Raw genomic sequence first — 17,384 nt, forward strand, 5'->3', positions numbered from 1 at the left:
TGCCAATAAGGTGAATGATATACTGGGGAGAGAAGGAGCAAATGGGGGCCAAGCTGCAAGAAAAGATTAGTAGGGTGAACTGAGCCACCTAGTTACTGCATGGACAAGGAAGATGGGGTACTGAGATGAAAAGTTACCACTTGAAGGGGAGAAAAGGGAGAACCGAGTCACTAAGTCATTGCTTGGACAGGGCAGAAGGGGCACTGAGATGCCAAGTTACAGCCTGGGTGGGGAGGGGTGCACTGAGCCACTAAGTCACTACTTGGAGAAGGAAGCAGAAAGAGCTGAGCTGCTGAGAAAACTTTGTTGCTTCTCTTTCAGCATGAATTGCTCCATGGTGTCTTTAGCTATAGAGGTCAGTGGGGTCCTAAGATACCAAGTTGCTGCTTGGAGGGGGAAACAGGGTTCACCAAGCCACTAAGTCAATGCTTGGACAGGGTGGAAGGGGCACTGAGATGATAAGTTACTGTTTAGAGGAGGGACAGAGTGCACGTAGCCACCAAGTCACTACTTCGAGCCACCTAGTCACTGCTTGGAGAGGGAATGATGGTGCACTGAGCCACCTAGTCACTGCTTGGACAGGGCAGAGGGGGCACGAAGATACTAAGTTACTCCTTGGAGGGGGAAACAGGGTGCACCAAGCCACTAAGTCAATGCTTGGACAGGGCGGAAGGGGCACTGAGATGCTAAGTTACTGCTTGGAAGGGGATCAGAGTGCACTGAGCCACTAAGTCACTACTTCGAAGGGGGAGAGGGGTGCACCAAACCACTAAGTTACTGCTTGGAGGGAATCAGGGTGAACTGAGCCACCAAGTCACTGCTTGGACAGGGCAGCTAGATGCACTGAGATGCCAAGTTACAGCTTGGGTGGGGAGGCGTGCACTGAGCCACTAAGTCACTACGTGGTGAAGGGAGCAGGACGAGCTGAGCTGCTGAGAAAACTTTGTTGCTTCTCTTTCAGCATGAATTGCTCCATGGTGTCTTTAGCTATAGAGGTCAGTGGAGTCTTGTTTAAAAGCTCATTTATCAATATTTAAATACTTCAATGTCCAAAGTCTAAGGTCTGTCTATTACTTTGTGTCATTTTCTGAATTCCCTGTTCAGTTATAAATTTTCTATAGAATGGTGTTCATTTTGCTGATGCTATTTTTAAAGTGACTTGCATATAGCCAGCCTTCAAAAAGAGCCAAGACAAAAATCTACAAACATCACATTCTTTTACATTCCAGGTTTATAAAAAAAGGGATATACTGCCAGCACTATCTCTTCTGACCTCTGATAGATAGAAGGTGCATAAAGACAAAACAATAAAACTTCTCTGACCGGTTTGACAATTTACAATGCCGACGTAATATAACAATATAATTAAAGCTAAATTCCAGGTAAACACCTCAATACAGAAATAGAGTATATATAATAATATGATATATAAGCTGTTTTACCTGCCAAAGAAACTGTATTTCCATCCATTCAGTCCAAAGATTTGCTTAGCTCTGTAACACAGCACAACCAGGAGGATGACTCCACTCTATTTGTTACAATTAAGAAATGCAATGCTGACAACAACCCACGCCCAGCCTGTGATTGGACAATAATTGGGCAGCAGGCTGATGGGCTCACCTTTCCTGTCTCCTCCTCAGCCAATCTCAGCTCACACCTGCCCCTCCCTTGAGGAACGAGCAGCATTTTTTTTGGAGGTTTTTCATGCCAGATTCAGAGAAGGGTCTGTCTGTTGCCCTGATGGTGACACCCTGGGCAGTTCTCATTGAATATTCCCACAGTTCAGGAGGAGACAAGTTTCCATGATCCGATCCAGGAAATGAACACCGCTTTCCTTATGTAGGGAGTATGGCGTCCAGATGACTTTTACATCTGCAGGCTTTTTAGGAAAATGTTTTCATGAATTCTAACAACGCACGCCAAATGACAGGAAAGTCAAATAAACATTATTGAACATAAAAGCGATGTACGACCACTCCTGGACGAATGTTATGTGGGCACAGTTTAGTTACATTGCATCACTAAAAACAAATAAACCGCATGCTGCTTTTCTAAACAATAGAAGAGAAAGGCTCATTATTCCGGGTCTGGGATCACACTTTGATTATCTGAACAGAGTTTGTATGTTCTCCCCCTGTCCATGTCCCGAACTCCCAATGGGAGACTGAAAGTAAAAAGAAATCCAGAAAATGGAGTAGTCTCTAAAAACAATGGTAAAATCATCCATTGTGACAAAGACTACCCCATGGGTATCCAAACCTTCCATGCTCCATCTTCCAGGGGGTCACACACTACCACTGGGGGTATTTCAAACCTTCTGTGCTCCTTGTTCCAGTGGATCACAGGCTACCCTATATAAACCTTCCTTGTCTACCAATGGACACCCTGGATGGGACACCCATCATGATCCAACCCTTTCCTCCCCAGTTTTACTGACCCACATCTTTCAGTTATTGGATTTCAATCAATGAGGCTCTGTACCACATATGGGAAAGCCAACTGCCCGCATTGCATAGAAAAGCCCAAAAAGGAATTTAGTGAATAACAAAGAATTGAACAAGATCATATATAGCATGTATATAAGAGGGGAGTTGCAACTAGGGAAGTCAAAATAAGTAGAATAAACTTCAGCTTTACCAGACCTGAAGGGAACAATAGGAGAAGTCCTTTGGGTTTACACATTACACATCCCTTAACAGTAGTTTTGTTTTGCAGTCATCTGCACGGAGTTGTGTGACGAGCTCTGGGACATGACAAGGTCGAGGAGATCACCAGCTAAACAAATATTATTATACTGGAAGCAAATGTTCCTCTATCACCTTATCAAAGCAGCAAAAAGCTATTCGTAGAAGTGGCATCTCTGATCGTGTAAATACAGAAGGTGTCCAAAGTAAACACACCACAAACATTCAGGCGGAGTTCACACCAATGCAGCCATGCATGTGGGTCACATACATTACTCTGCATGGTGATACTAAAAACATAAATGGAACCTTATACATAAAACAGCTAAAACTACATAAGTACACAATCACCAATCACTTTACTATAAATACTTAAAGGGAAATCACAGAAGACACATTTCTACAAAATAAATAAATAAAGCGTCATGTAAAAGAATTTAGACTCAAGTTTTACTATAAACTTGCAAAGTATGCATTACGAGTGGTTTTAGGTGGAATCACTGGCACATTTTTTTTTTTTTTTTGATTCTACATGTAGCGTCCTGGAGTGGATTGCCACCTTTGCCACCTCCATAGACTTTAATTAGTGGCACAAGTCTAGCAGTGATACCACGGTCCCTCCTCTTGGGTGGCAGTAGTAATATATCTTATTTGTATATATTAACAAAGATGTAAACCTTACCGATTGGCATCTTCTTTGTACCGGCTGTTGTGTTTTTCTGTTTACCCATCTTCCTTATGCTTTGGTACTTCTTCTTTACAGCCACTTCCTGTTTACAAGCACTTTTTATTGACGGCTGTTCTGAAAACGGGTAATGCGATAATGACAATAGGGAACCAAAACAAAATCCCAATGAATGGTGGCAACGAAGAACCTGAATTTAGAGACAGCAACAGAACGTTGTCACGTTATGCCCGTAACAGCCTAAACAAGAATTGGTATGGGAGGATCAGCAGGTTTTATTTAAATGAAAGCTGCAGAATAAGATAAAATAACATTTTTGCAGTAACATGTTTGAGCTTACATGGGAGTTTAGTCATTGGATTTATATAAACTTGCAGCAATCCACAAAGGTTTCCAGTGTTCTTTGTTGTCAGACGCACTTCTATAAATATATCCAGTAAAGGAGAAGTGACATTGCAAGAGTCAGTCCTAGCCAGGAAACAGAAAAGGTCATTCTGGTCAACATAAAAAATGGCTCCTCTGTATTTCAGAGCGGTGCAGTCATTTAAAGAGGCCTTGTCACCTTATCCCTGCACGTCTCTGCAATGCCACCCAACCCTATACTAATCTTGCTGAGCTCCCTCTCTACTCCATCTCAGCAGATTCGGAGACAAGGGTGACGACTAGGGTGCAGGACAATGCATGCATCCCCAAACCCAACTGTGAGGAAGTGGGCATTTGTATGGTCACTGTGCCCTGTTTGGGTGCATGGTAATGTCTCTTTAATCAATTTGAATATTGGCCTCCAATTCTTTCCCCAATACCATTTTTGTGTCCTTCTCCAATCCTGGTCAGCACCTTATTTCCTTAGGAGTGGAGTGGCACTCAATGTCACCCAACCATATTCTATCATGGACACACCCCATGGCCTCAGAAATCATTCCATGACCCCCGTTTTGTGCAGCACCCACTGTTGTTTCTTTTTTATACCTTTTTTTTAAAGAGGAATGGTCCTAGACTATGCAGACAGTATAGCTGATGTGAAGACATTGGTGCCATTCTATGCAGTGCTCAATGGCATCACCCCCTTAAGGAAGACCCTCCAGTTTTCTGCCCCATTTAGACCAAGAGAAGACAGGCATTGGATCAGAGACAGACAGCCTTGTATAGGAGTTAAGTATTGCAGTGGGGGATCCATTTGTAATTTGTATCCTTGCAGGGCTCTTAATTTGGTTCACGCACTTTGTTATACACTTTCTCTTTAATAGTAAAAATGACTAATAATTAGCAGATTTGTAAAAAAATAATCCATTTAAGTACCGTATATGATGGGCGACAAGCTGCTGTAGGAATGAGAAAACAAATGGGGATATTATTAACAGATTGTAGAAACGTGCTTTGGTGAATTGGTCACCAAGGATAATGAGATGCTGGAGAGTGGAATGTAAGCACTTCCTGTTCTTTTATTCTCCGACACCCAGAAGCGGCACAGTCACAGTGTAAGCGTCTGTGTGTCATCTCGGATGAGGAGGCCTCTACAAGACGTCATCTGTGAAACCTGCATATCCCAGGGCACATTTCCAAGACTGCAAGTTTACTGTATGAAGGAACTGGTGGAGCATTGTTCCTGAAAGAATAAAGTGAAACATTCACACTACAAAGCCGAATGTGCAGCTGGCCAAATCAAAGTCACATACTCCAATAATTCACTGACCACACTTGGCTGGGATTGCAGCACACATCCATTGTGATATCATTTAGGAAAATGTATGCAATGCCAAAACATTTATTTCCATTCAGAGATGAATGATTTTTCCCCAAGATTTTGTATTGGTAATGGAAGAATCGGACCGCCGTGTAAAGTCTTCTCCAGAACAAAAGTTTCCCAAAGATTCTCAGTGGTGGTAAGGTCTGAACTCTGTGGTTTGAGATCGATGAATCCTGGCATTGTCATCTTGCAATATGTTCGTGCCATCAGGGAAGAAACGTCCATGCTTGGAAAGACTTGGTCATTCTTTTTTCTTTAGGTAGTCTGCTGACCTCATTTTTGGGAACATAACTTTTTGAACCTAAAGCTTAGCTACTAAAGGATCCCCCAGATCAGGGGTGCCCAACAGGTGGATTGCGATCTACTGGTAGATCGCAAAGGAAACACGAGTAGATCCCAGAGCCCTGCCTTTCAAAATAAACTCCACCGCGCACAGGAGTTATTAAGTCCAAGTTTTTATTCTTGGTAGATCATTATGACTTGGTCATTTTAAAAGTAGCTCGCCAGCCAAAAAAGTGTGGGCACCCCTGTCCCAGATCATACCACTGCCCTCACAGCCACCCCATAACACTGCCCCTACATAGACACCCCAGATCATAAAACTGCCCCACAGGCACTCCAGATCCTAACACTGGCCTCACAGTAACCCCAGATCATAACATCGATCCCACAGACACCCCAGATCATAACACTGCCCCAACACAGGCACCCAATAACACTGCCCCTACACAGGCACCCCAAATCATAACACCGCCCTCACAGCCACCCCAGATTTTAACACTGCCCCCACAGACACCCCATAACACTGCCCCCACAGACACCCCAGATATTAACACTGCCCCCACAGACACCCCATATCACTGCCCCTGGACAGGCACCCCAAATTCTAGCACTGCTCCCACAGGCACCCCAGATCATAACACTGCCCTCACAGGTATCCTAGATCATAACACTGCACCCACGTGCACCCCAGATCATAACACTGCACCCAAATGCACCCCCGATCATAACACTGCACCCACAGTCAGCCCAGATCATAACACTGCTCCTAAAGACACCCTAGATAATAACACTGCCCCCACATGCACCCCAGATCATAACACTGTCCCCACAGGCACCCCAAATAATAACAATGCCCCTACAGACTTGGGGACTTCTTTTTGGCCAGACAGAAGGAAGACGTCTCTTATAAGGCCATCTTGCTTTGGTACAGGAAGAAATTAGAATAAGCATGTGATTTGCAGAGGAAGAGATGTAGAGACAACATTGGTGACATTTTCTGCCCCATCTGGAATTCCTTCTTGGTCTCCTTATTTTGTTGTAGCAGTCATACCATTGTCAGTAATACATATTCTGAATCACAAAGTGGGACAATTGTTGTAATAGGGCACTAGAGCTGCCTGAAGCCCATTTCAATGAATGACTCAATCCTCTGTCACACACACACCTTGAATCTTTTCTGTGTTGAAGTATTCTGTATATATGGTGTGTGCTGAACATCAGGCAGACAGGCCGGTCTCATCTATCAACAGTGAAGGATTTCCATATGCAATTGAAAGCTTAACTCTAAGCAAACAGCTAAATGCACAAATAAAATACATATAAAGAATATGCTGTACCTGCAAAGGGATTTATGTTTCTGTCCATCCAGTTCTGAGATGTACACAGCTCCACCACACCATACAGACCTGTCTAGCAGGGAGAAGACATGAGCTTTTCTGGTGCAGCTAAGTAACAATGCCAGGTCTTGTCCCTCCCCCTGGCTGTGACTGGACAGTGAAAGAAAAAGCTGTAGACTGATTATCTCATCTCAAGGCGCTCACAATTATTGGAGTAACTACTACAAGATTTCCCTTATCTGTATAACACAAGAATTTTCCTGAAAAGGTGTTGACATCATGTGCAGCAATGCTGAAGACAGGGTAAGGCAAGTATAAAAACTTTTTTTAGCACGTTTTACCTGTGAAGAGTAGGTGATTTGGAGAGGGAGGGGGGCCCTGTGAGTGTAAGCAGACTTTCCCATTTTAGAAGAATATGTGCTTTAAATATCCCTCTTAAAACTGCTTATAATCCACAACATGTGCCAATAGGAAGCCACGGTAATGTAGAGCCGTGGACACTCACTGACCTATGAACCTGCAGACATTGTGGAGGAACTCCTCCTCAAACTTCACAACAAAGCCACTCATATTGCAGCTATAAACATTTTGTGGCTGGCTATTATCTAATAGTACAGAACGTTCCAGGAGCTGTTCATAAATGTAATAGTTCGGAGTTCAGTGTCTGATGACTTAGGGATGGATTACTTTGCAATTCCTGCAGCTACAGAGATCAGTGAGGGCTTATTACAAATATTTGGTTGTCCATAGCCTGGCCACAAAGTAAGTCTAGTAAACCAATTTTGTCCGTGACAAATCTATTGAAATTGATTCAATTCTTTGCATCACATTCATTTCAACGGGAGCTACTTCCTGGACTGGCATAGAGAAGCAAAAATATTGATATGCGTTTGCAGGACCATTTTAAATATCACATTGAAGCTGATCTGAATACAACCAAAGTCTAAAAACAAGAAAGTTATTTAACAAGTGAAATGTATTTCCATCTATTCACAAATCTTTGACACATTCTATGAGAAAAAAATGGGGTAGTCACTAATCACATCTCCTGAAAGTACAAGTTGCTTGGCATTGTATCTAGTACTTTCCAAGCCAGAGACTTAAAATATGTGAGAGGATCAGAAAAGTGTGAAAGAGAGATAAGTCCTTCTCAATAAACTTGTTTCAGGTCAGACCTAATGATGGAGTCAGATGGTCAGTATGTCTAGAATTTCCAGATAGAGACGTTATCAAGGCAGCCTCCATGACGGGTTTACCTTTAAATCTATTAAACTCCCAGAGCTTGTGCATTTATACAAAATCAGCTGCCAGGTATAGAAAGTTCTGCCACAGATAACTCATTTGTGCCACAAAACACATAAAGCCACATGCTAAAGAACGGCTTCTTACAAGAGCCTACCAATGGCGATGGTTCTAGCAGAAAGAAACGTATGTATGGCTGCTTATTAGACATAATTAATTATTAGACATAATTGGAGAATGGTGGGCTAGGAAATATCTAAATTGCCATTTGGGCATCAAGATATTTTTTGGATGGATCATTTATAATGATTTTGTATTTGGGTTTCTCCGGATCAAAAAGGATAAGGGTAAATATGTTGTTAGAGGAGGGTCAGTATACTATACTGTCCTTTTCTGATGGGGTGGAAGATGTGGTTAGCCCTCTGATAGCTAATATAAACCAACAGGCTGAAATCCATCACCCCATGAATATGCAGAAAATTTCAACGGGAACAATGTGTTATAAATGTCCAAAGAGGAATGCTCCTCCTTTTTTAAAAGATTAGGCTTGTGATTGTGTTAACCCCTAAAACAGTGGAGATAAAGAATGTCTGAGCTCCTAACAGAAAAGGAAGGGCCATAGCATTCAATCTGTAGTGTTTGTCCCTTGAGGTTTTCAAAAACCTGCCATTAAACCATCTAATTGACCATAGTATATTGTTGTTTTAAACTAATGCATATAGTTCAAGAAACAGGGAGACCGCCATCATCTGTGATGCATCCAGTGCAAGATGTGCACCATTTCAAAACTGTAGGTTTACAGCAGTCTAACAGATACAGAGTGGTCTCTCTCGCTCATTTATATATTATATACTGTATATAATGCTATGCATTTAGCTTTTTCTGCCTGGATGGAACTTTATCTGGCTGGACAGTAAGTAAACACCACAACCTTGCCTATGTCCTATTCTCTGATCTTATGTATATTATTAAAGAGTATTTATATAGCGCCAACATATGACGGAGCGCTGTACATTTCATAGGGGTTGGTAACGATAGACAGATACAGACAATGACACAGGAGGAGAGGACCCTGCCCAGAATATATTCACTTTACCTACACTCCCTGATTGGTCCTCACATCTCCACCCGAATTTGTGATGTTTGCAACCAGGAAGGGTTGACATCACTTGATTTTGTGAGATTGCTGAGGCCTAATGATTATTTTTTAGATTCTTTTAGTGTAACAGGGATAAAGTTGCATTCTTCCCCTAACCAGGTAGTGCAATGTGTTCTGCCAGCTGCAGAAATGCAAGGCACTATAAAGGAACGCAAGTAAGAAATGCAGAGGGTTTGGAGGACTCTTACCTCTGATGCCAACATCTTGGTTTTTGTTTTTTTTTTTTTAAATGTTTTTTTTTGACATTACATACACTAAATAAGCTAGTAATAATTAAGTTCTAGTAATAGAAGATAGGCAAGAGCTTTCAGAAAACTTTAGAGGAGGGTTTCTCAACCAGGTTGCTAGGAGTTCCTTGAGCAATCTGTCTCCCTCTGGTCAGTTTAGGTGACACCAATGATCTTTTTGGCCATCTGTAAGGGTGACCAGCAATGTAAGAGCCACAATGACCACCACACTAACATACTGGGGACCTAAAGGGTACCCCAGGTTAAAACATTGAGAAAAGCTGCTTTAGCACATCCAGTCTCAGTATCATTCGTCTTCAAACCTTTAGTCCTATACCAAGCTGTGAGCTTCAGGGGAATTATGTAAATCTTAAAATACATTGATGGCTGGATGTGGTACTGGTGGAGTGGTCATTGCATTAGAATGCATGAAATGAAATTGGTGGAAGAGAGATAATAGGGTTGGGTAGGAAAGGACTAGATGATGTTGGATGTCCTCCAGCCAGGAAAGGAGGTGGACTTGGTCTCTCTGCAAGGCAACTATGTGCGGTGCATGTGTCAAACTCACTGGATGTAGTGGAAATGAGTTACAGCAGTTGTGTTTCTACAATGGGGACAGTGATGCTGCTCTAAGACGATTTCATCAAAGGCACAAAATATGAAGATAAACAAGAAATACAGAAAAGTAAATGTTAATTACTGAAAGCTGACATACAAAGCTCCTATAGGAGCCCCATCTAGGTTTATATATTTCCTGAAGGGTTACATGGTAACCACAATTCTGTAGCATGTTTATCACAAAGCTAGTCCCTGGAGCCATATGTTTGTGTTTGTAGCCACCGGAGGGAAATCGGAGCGTTAGCAACCTAAACATGCATTATCACAGCTACCAAGATGTTAGAAAACCACAAAAACCAAGTCTACTTCATGTCAAAAAACACAAGTTGCTTTGTACAGAATAGTGGTCACAAAGATAGGTCACTCAAATAGTACATTTTACACATTTACATTAACGCTTCTAGAATTTCCTGTGTACTTTTACACAATTCGAAAACAGTTTGTAGGTGTGATATGTCTACCACCTACCATCTACAGGATGTCTGTCCTTTGTACACACCATGTATTATTGTTCACGTACCTCCAGCTCAGAGCACCTCAGAAGTGTCCTAACAAATACAAACTTTCTGAAAGTTGAATATTAGGCACATCCCCCACCTCCTATGTGAATTGATCACTCAGGAAAGAAAGGAGCAGGGCAATGTCTCCACTGCCAGGAACTTGCGGGGTCACCATACACAACAAGGTCCGGAAGTTATGACCTATTGTCCTCTTGTTCTTTACCAAGTTTATTATTTTAAGTCACCATAGCTTACTTGTAAGCTGTCCACATCTACATTCATAAAGATAAGTAGTGAGCGTCTCTTATATCAATTTATGCCAACCCTTATTATTTACATACCAAAAGTCAAGAAGATACAGAAAACAGTAGGGATTTTTATGCCAAAGGTATATTGGTGAATAAACAGGTAATGATCTAATTTACATAAAGAGTTGTTTATGCCCCAGTTCCAGTACCTGGTGGAATGAATTAGGATAACAAATTAGAATTTCATAAATTCACATAAACATGAAAAGTTATAGAATGATTGTTTCAATAAGAGCGTCTCAAATATTGGACTCGTACCAGATATTGATAGAAAGGATATAAAAAGAAGATACCGTATATATAGAAGGAAAATAGTTGTACATTCTCAACATATTTCTTTCAGAACATTTCAATGTAAGAGGATAACATAAAACACAACAGGTCAGAAATATATTCTCCAAACTTTAGATAATCAAATAAACTGAGTTTGGGTAAACATGATAATTATATATTGTCTCATATTTTGGGGTGTACCTAACCTGTACCTGGGAACCAAGTATATTTACAATAAAAAGGTTGTAACTCACCAAGATTATGATCAATTGAAACTTCTGAATATCTAATGCAAGGCAGAGAACAACCAACATTAGAAGAAGAAGAAAAGGTTGAGTTCATAAGTAGGGATGAGTGAAAATTTCCTTGAACTTCCAATGGTTCAAAGAAATTTCGGCAAACCAATTTCGCAAAACCATCGGAAGAGGAAATTTAAACAGGAGGATTACCAGAGCTGTATTTAGCCCCGGGAATCTCCCTGTTTGCAATCCCTGGGGCACTAGTGGTTAATTAACCTCTAGTGCCCCAGGGATCACCTGCAGCCACAGCTGTGACCACAAAGTTCCCACGGTCACGTGACCGTGGGAACTGAACTGTAGATGAACTCTGCAGTTCCACTACGAGCCCCAGGGCACTAGAGGTTATTTAACCTCTAGTGCCCCGGGGATCCCACACTCTTCTTAATGAATGCAGCTGCATTCATTAAGAAGATGCCCGGCAAAGGAGAACCTCCTGACATTGTAATATAAGTAGCTCTTACAAATGATACATTTGTTACAGATACAAATGTATCATTTGTAAGAGATACTTATATTACAATGTCAGGAGGTTCCCCTGTGCTGGGCATCTTTTATTGCAGCTGTGGCTGCATTCATTGAAAAGAGTGTGTGATCCCCGGGGCACTAGAGGTTATTTACCTCTAGTGCCCGGGGATCGCAGAGGATTTCCAGAGCTGCATGAAAATCCTTCTGTTCGGCGTGAGCTCGACCTCACAGCAAATCAGAAGGCCGTTCTCGCTTACCGAAAATGTAAGCGAGAACGGCCTTCTGATTCGCCGCGGGATCGAACTTAATGTTCTCACTCATCCCTATTCATAAGATCTGATCTAGATAGTTTCAATTTTCTTTCCCATTATTCCTAAACATATGTGAATATAATTAGCTATATTTTTGGAACATACCAAACTTATTTATTATTTATTCATCTTTTTTTCTCTTTTTCTTAAAATCTTCTTCTTTTTCCTAAAATCTTGCCAACAGATTACACCAATCCTAGAGAAACTCATGATTATTAATAAAAGGAAGTGAGGGTTTCATCTTTCATTCTCTGGCCACATTTCACCAGATTGTCCTCTCTTCGGGGCCAGTCTGTCTACATTTTACAATTTTATTATGCTGCACTACAACACTTTCCAAGCTTTTGAAGTATGTATCTTCTGATTGTGTTAGCTCCCTGGCTTCAATACTTTCTGCGTCACTGACAATTATGCATAGATGGGCTTTGACATCTTTTTCCAACTTGACTTGGAAGAACTGAAGCCAAACACAGGTAGGTTTTAGAGAAAAATGTTGCACCAAAAAAAAAGTAATTTTGCCCATGAATAGCTCTGATATTTGCAACATTCCCACATTATGTTTGCTACAAAAAGCATATAGAATGACAAATTAAATATTTCCTAGGAAACATGTCATAATATTATTAGGAACATCCCAGTAAGTTTATATAAGATAGTTTTCTTTGTAGGAAAAGGTGTGTTGAGAACATGACTATGCTACAAGCCAGTATACACTAGAAGAGCACCAGGCAGAGAGATATGCTGATCCATAGAAAAACAGATGATATGAGCAGCCCCCATGCTATCTCCTAGAACAGCAAGGTCATTCTGTTCTGTGAAATGATAAACAGAACTTTTAGCAACACCCCAGGACTTAGGATCAGGGCCTCCACCATTCAGATGAGTAAGTCCCTCTGCCTTGGAGTGACCATGCTGACTTTTCTATGCAGAGAAATAGAAGCAGGAAAATTCTTCATCTACAAGGCACCAGACACAATATTTATGGTTTTGTATAAAGCAGCCGGCAAAATCTGCCATTTCCTTTCGCCAGCTTTCCACCGGCTTTCTCAATTTATGAAAGTGTGAAATGACAAGAATGGAAATAGAAATGCTGATCAAGTGACAAGCAAAGCAGAAATGTATTAAGTACCATAACATGGATTATACCCAGCCGGGAATGGAGAATGATTGACATTTCCAAGGTGTATACAAGCAAAAAAAATCCATTAGGGACAACAAATGTGCAGTGATCACACTATAATGAAACACAATACATACTGAATACAAACAGCTTGGGCTTTTTATATATAGTGACACAATTACAAGAATAGTCATATTTCTATGTCACCCCTGTAACCCCTACATTGCTTTATAGGTTTAATACCCTGGTAGGAGAAATGGAGCTCAGAAACAGATGGATTTGTCTGCAACTGCTGAACTGCAAACTTACGAGGCTCGAAGAGTCAAACAACACGTTGTGCTAAGCATGCCCACACATACCGCATATAATATTTCTACCAATATTTCTATATTAACTGTGCTGGCACCCAAATAACAGCAGCTTTGAAAATTAACTCTCCATCACCCAGTTTTTTTTTTTCCCCAAACCATCAGGACTTGATATTAATAGATTTCATATGACGTACAAACTACCCAATATGGATTATTCATATGTCAGTGGATGTTTATGGTTTAGCTTGCCCATTATAAAGTTCCCATTATTACTAGTCTTAAAGGGATCTCTTGGATCTGTTATCTCAATCTTCTTGCTGCAATAATCTAAATGTGAAATAAAAGAAAACTCTAACAGGAAGACTGCAATGTGGCAGGTAGAGAGAACCAGGGGCAGGTAAATGGGGTCATGGCAGGATCTTCCAAAGACAGAATACCAGACTGGCCTTAGTTTAAAAAAAAAAGTTATTCATTTGAAATATTTTCCCTAAATTCATGGACAGAATATTAATAACAGTAAAGAAACTTAATTTTCCTAGAAATTGGAGACATGTATTGAGCTAAAAATATAGCATTTCTGTTTGTACCAACAAATATTACATAGAAATATAGTTTACATATACTCATGGTACATATGTGTTCTACCAGTATACAGCATACGTAACAGTGGTCCACTAGCGTGCAATACGTATGTGGACTACCACAATACGGCATACATAACAGTGGTCCACTACCAGGCAAGACATATGTGGACTACCACAATACAGCATACGTAACAGTGGTCCACCAGCGTGCAAATTGTATGTGGTCTACCAGTGTGCAGCATACATAACAGTGGTTCACCAGTGTGCAAGATTTATGTGGTCTACCAGTATTCGGCATACATAACAGTGGTCCACTAGCGTGCAACACGTATGTAGTCCACCAGTATATGGCACATGTAACAGTGGTCCACTAGCGTGCAAGACTTATGTGGTCTACCAGTATACGGCATACGTAACAGTGGTCCACTAGGGTGCAACATGTATGTAGTCCACCAGTATATGGCACACGTAACAGTGGTCCACTAGCGTGCAAGACTTATGTGGTCTACCAGTATACGGCATACGTAACAGTGGTCCACTAGCGTGCAATATGTATGTGGTCTATCAGTATACGGCATACATAACAGTGGTCCACTAGCGTGCAATACATATGTGGTCTATCAGTATACGGATGAGGTCTGCAAATAATTCCACTTCTGTTATATTACAATGTAACATCTGATGGCTGTAAAGCCCCCAATGATGGGAGCATGCAACAAGAACTATTGTGGTTTCACTATGTAATGTAATGCAAGGAATACACTTCTACCATATCACTTCTATTTTATTGCTGTGTAACATTTCATTGTTGTAAATTAATAAGTGAAAAAAAGCCTGCAAATAGTATCATTTATATAGTATTGCAAAGTAAGACTCAATGGTTTTAATACCTCAATGTAGCTGAAACATGCAATGGATTACAAGGTAACATCTGATTGCTGTTGGTAAATTGTCCGTAATAGTATGTAATAGCCAACACTTCTATTGTAATAGGATGGAATATATAATGGTTTTATTACCCCTCAGTGACTGGGGCATATAAGACGTATTATTACTATAGTATTACAATCTAACATCTGATTGCTGTGAGTTCAGCCTGCAATACTTACCACTACTATTGTATTAAATGTAATATCTAAATACTGGAATACCCTCAGTGACTGGATCATGTAAGATATACCACCACTGTATCACAATGTAACATCGGATTTCTGCAAGCAAGTTGATCTTGAAATAACTACCACTTATGTTGTAATACAATGTAACATCTGATGGCTCTAATACCCCTCAGTGACTAGCATGTAAGTGCTATTACTATAGTATGACAATGTCACATTTGATTGCTGTAGGTGAATTGAACCAGCAATAACTACCACTACTGTTGTATGACAATGTAATATCTAAATAGTCTAATACCCCTCAGTGACTGGATCATTCAAGAAGTACTATTGCTATAGTATTACAAGGTAACATCTGATTTAAGATCTGAGTTCAGCATGCAAAAGCCACCACTTGTATTACAATGTAATATCTAAATACTTTAATACCCCTCAGTGACTGGATCATTTAGGAAATACTATTGCTCTAGTATTACAATGTAACATCTGGTTTCTGAGTACAGCATGCAATACCTACCACTTGTATTACAATGTAATATCTAAATACTTTAATACACCTCAGTGACTGGATCATATAAGAATTACCATTGCTATAGTATTACAATGTAACATCTGGTTTCAGCATGCAAAAACTACCACATGTATTACAATGTAATATCTAAATACTTTATTACCCCTCAGTGGCTGGATCATTTAGGAAATACTATTTCTATAGTATTACAATGTAACATCTGGTTTCTGAGTTCAGTATGCAATACCTACCACTTGTATTACAATGTAATATCTAAATACTTTAATACCCCTCAGTGATTGGATCATACAAGACATACTATTGCTATAGAATTACAATGTAACATCTGGTTTCAGCATGCAATAACTATCAAATGTAATAGAATGTATTATCTAAATAATCTAATACCCCTCAGCGACTGAATAATAAGACTTACCATTGCTTTATATTTACAATGTAACATTTGATTTCAGCATGCAATAACTACCGCATGTATTACAATGCAATACCTAAATAATCTAATAACCCCAGTGATTGGATCATGCAGAATTTACCATTACTACTGTATCACAGTGTAACATCTAATTGCTACAAAATCAGAAGAATGCCATAAACTTGTCTAGCATCACAGCAAACTTTTCCTAAGTGCCAACAACCTGAGCTGATCTAAGTGTCCAGCAGTTGCAGGTGGCTGATGGATCAATGTATTGATCATCAGATCCATGAAATAAAAGTTTAGGTGAAGTTGTACTGTCAATGTATAGGAAAGGGTTATCAGAGGAAAGGGTTAGCAGTAAGCAGCAGTCACTCACCCTTTGGTTCTTCCATCAGCTCTGCTGCTTGGTGCTCAGCCTGTGCCTTGGGAGGTCTCACTGAGAGATGCACATGAGACTTGCCTATTTAACGGTCCATGCATGTGGGTGGACTCTTGTGTAGCTCTGACATGGAGGATCCTGGTGACAGGAGGTCAGGAGGAGGAAGACATATACAGAGGGCCCTGCTTGCTGCAGCTTGGAATTCCTGGCTGATCCCCCCTTGCAGGATTCCTTATGATGTGATCACAGGCAGCCCATGTCTTCCCTGCACAGTACATGATCAGAGGCTTTCCCATGCAAGAACAACCCTGGGCTGCAAGCACAAGCGCTCATTATTCATCCTTTCTAGCGACTCTGGAAAGCATACATATGAGCAAAGAGAGAGAGAGAGAGAGAGAGACTGATCTTAAAGAGCCAGCCCTTCCCTGGCAGCAGCAATGCAGCTCATCAAATCACCTTTCAGTGCTGGAGCTGGTGACAGCAGGGCTCAGGCAGGGTCAGCTCTCTGATCACCTTGTGTTTCCTAGCCCAGGTTACCTTCCTAGCTATTCATGCTGCTAATTACAAAGCTGTCATTTTATTTATTAGGATTGTTGCATATAATTAAATGAGAAGGATCCATGTGTGATTGCTGCCCAGGTGAGTGTTGGAAGGTTTCTGATGGTGCTTATACCTACTGGCATGGAGGTAGTCCTTTCTATGTTGGGTTGGCTTTCATTACAAAAAAAACCCTTAAAAATGATTAAAGTTTAATGGAACCCCTGCTAAAATATATTTATCAGTGGTTA

The 17,384-nt window shown here is 40.7% G+C and overlaps 1 protein-coding gene across 3 annotated transcripts in view; it reads right to left on the reverse strand.

The window, feature by feature from the left end:
- ENTPD1 (ectonucleoside triphosphate diphosphohydrolase 1) overlaps positions 1–16,938 on the reverse strand; it is a 61,722-nt gene extending 44,784 nt beyond the window's left edge. The window contains exons 1-4 of one of the 3 annotated variants that reach the window (XM_072423128.1): positions 6,736–7,851; positions 4,669–4,975; positions 3,710–3,837; positions 3,367–3,559 (exon numbers count right to left, since the gene is read on the reverse strand). In XM_072423128.1, the coding sequence (XP_072279229.1) occupies positions 3,367–3,415 (49 nt within the window). In that variant the 5' untranslated portion in view covers positions 3,416–3,559; positions 3,710–3,837; positions 4,669–4,975; positions 6,736–7,851. Of the gene's footprint in view, positions 1–1,442; positions 1,588–3,366; positions 3,560–3,709; positions 3,838–4,668; positions 4,976–6,735; positions 7,852–16,593 lie in introns of those variants that run through there. The other 2 variants (XM_072423131.1, XM_072423130.1) reach the window with 2 other exon arrangements.
- Between the last annotated feature and the right edge of the window lie 446 nt (positions 16,939–17,384).

This window comes from Pyxicephalus adspersus, chromosome 10 (genome assembly GCF_032062135.1).
Source record: "Pyxicephalus adspersus chromosome 10, UCB_Pads_2.0, whole genome shotgun sequence".
NCBI classification, from domain to species: domain Eukaryota; kingdom Metazoa; phylum Chordata; class Amphibia; order Anura; family Pyxicephalidae; genus Pyxicephalus; species Pyxicephalus adspersus.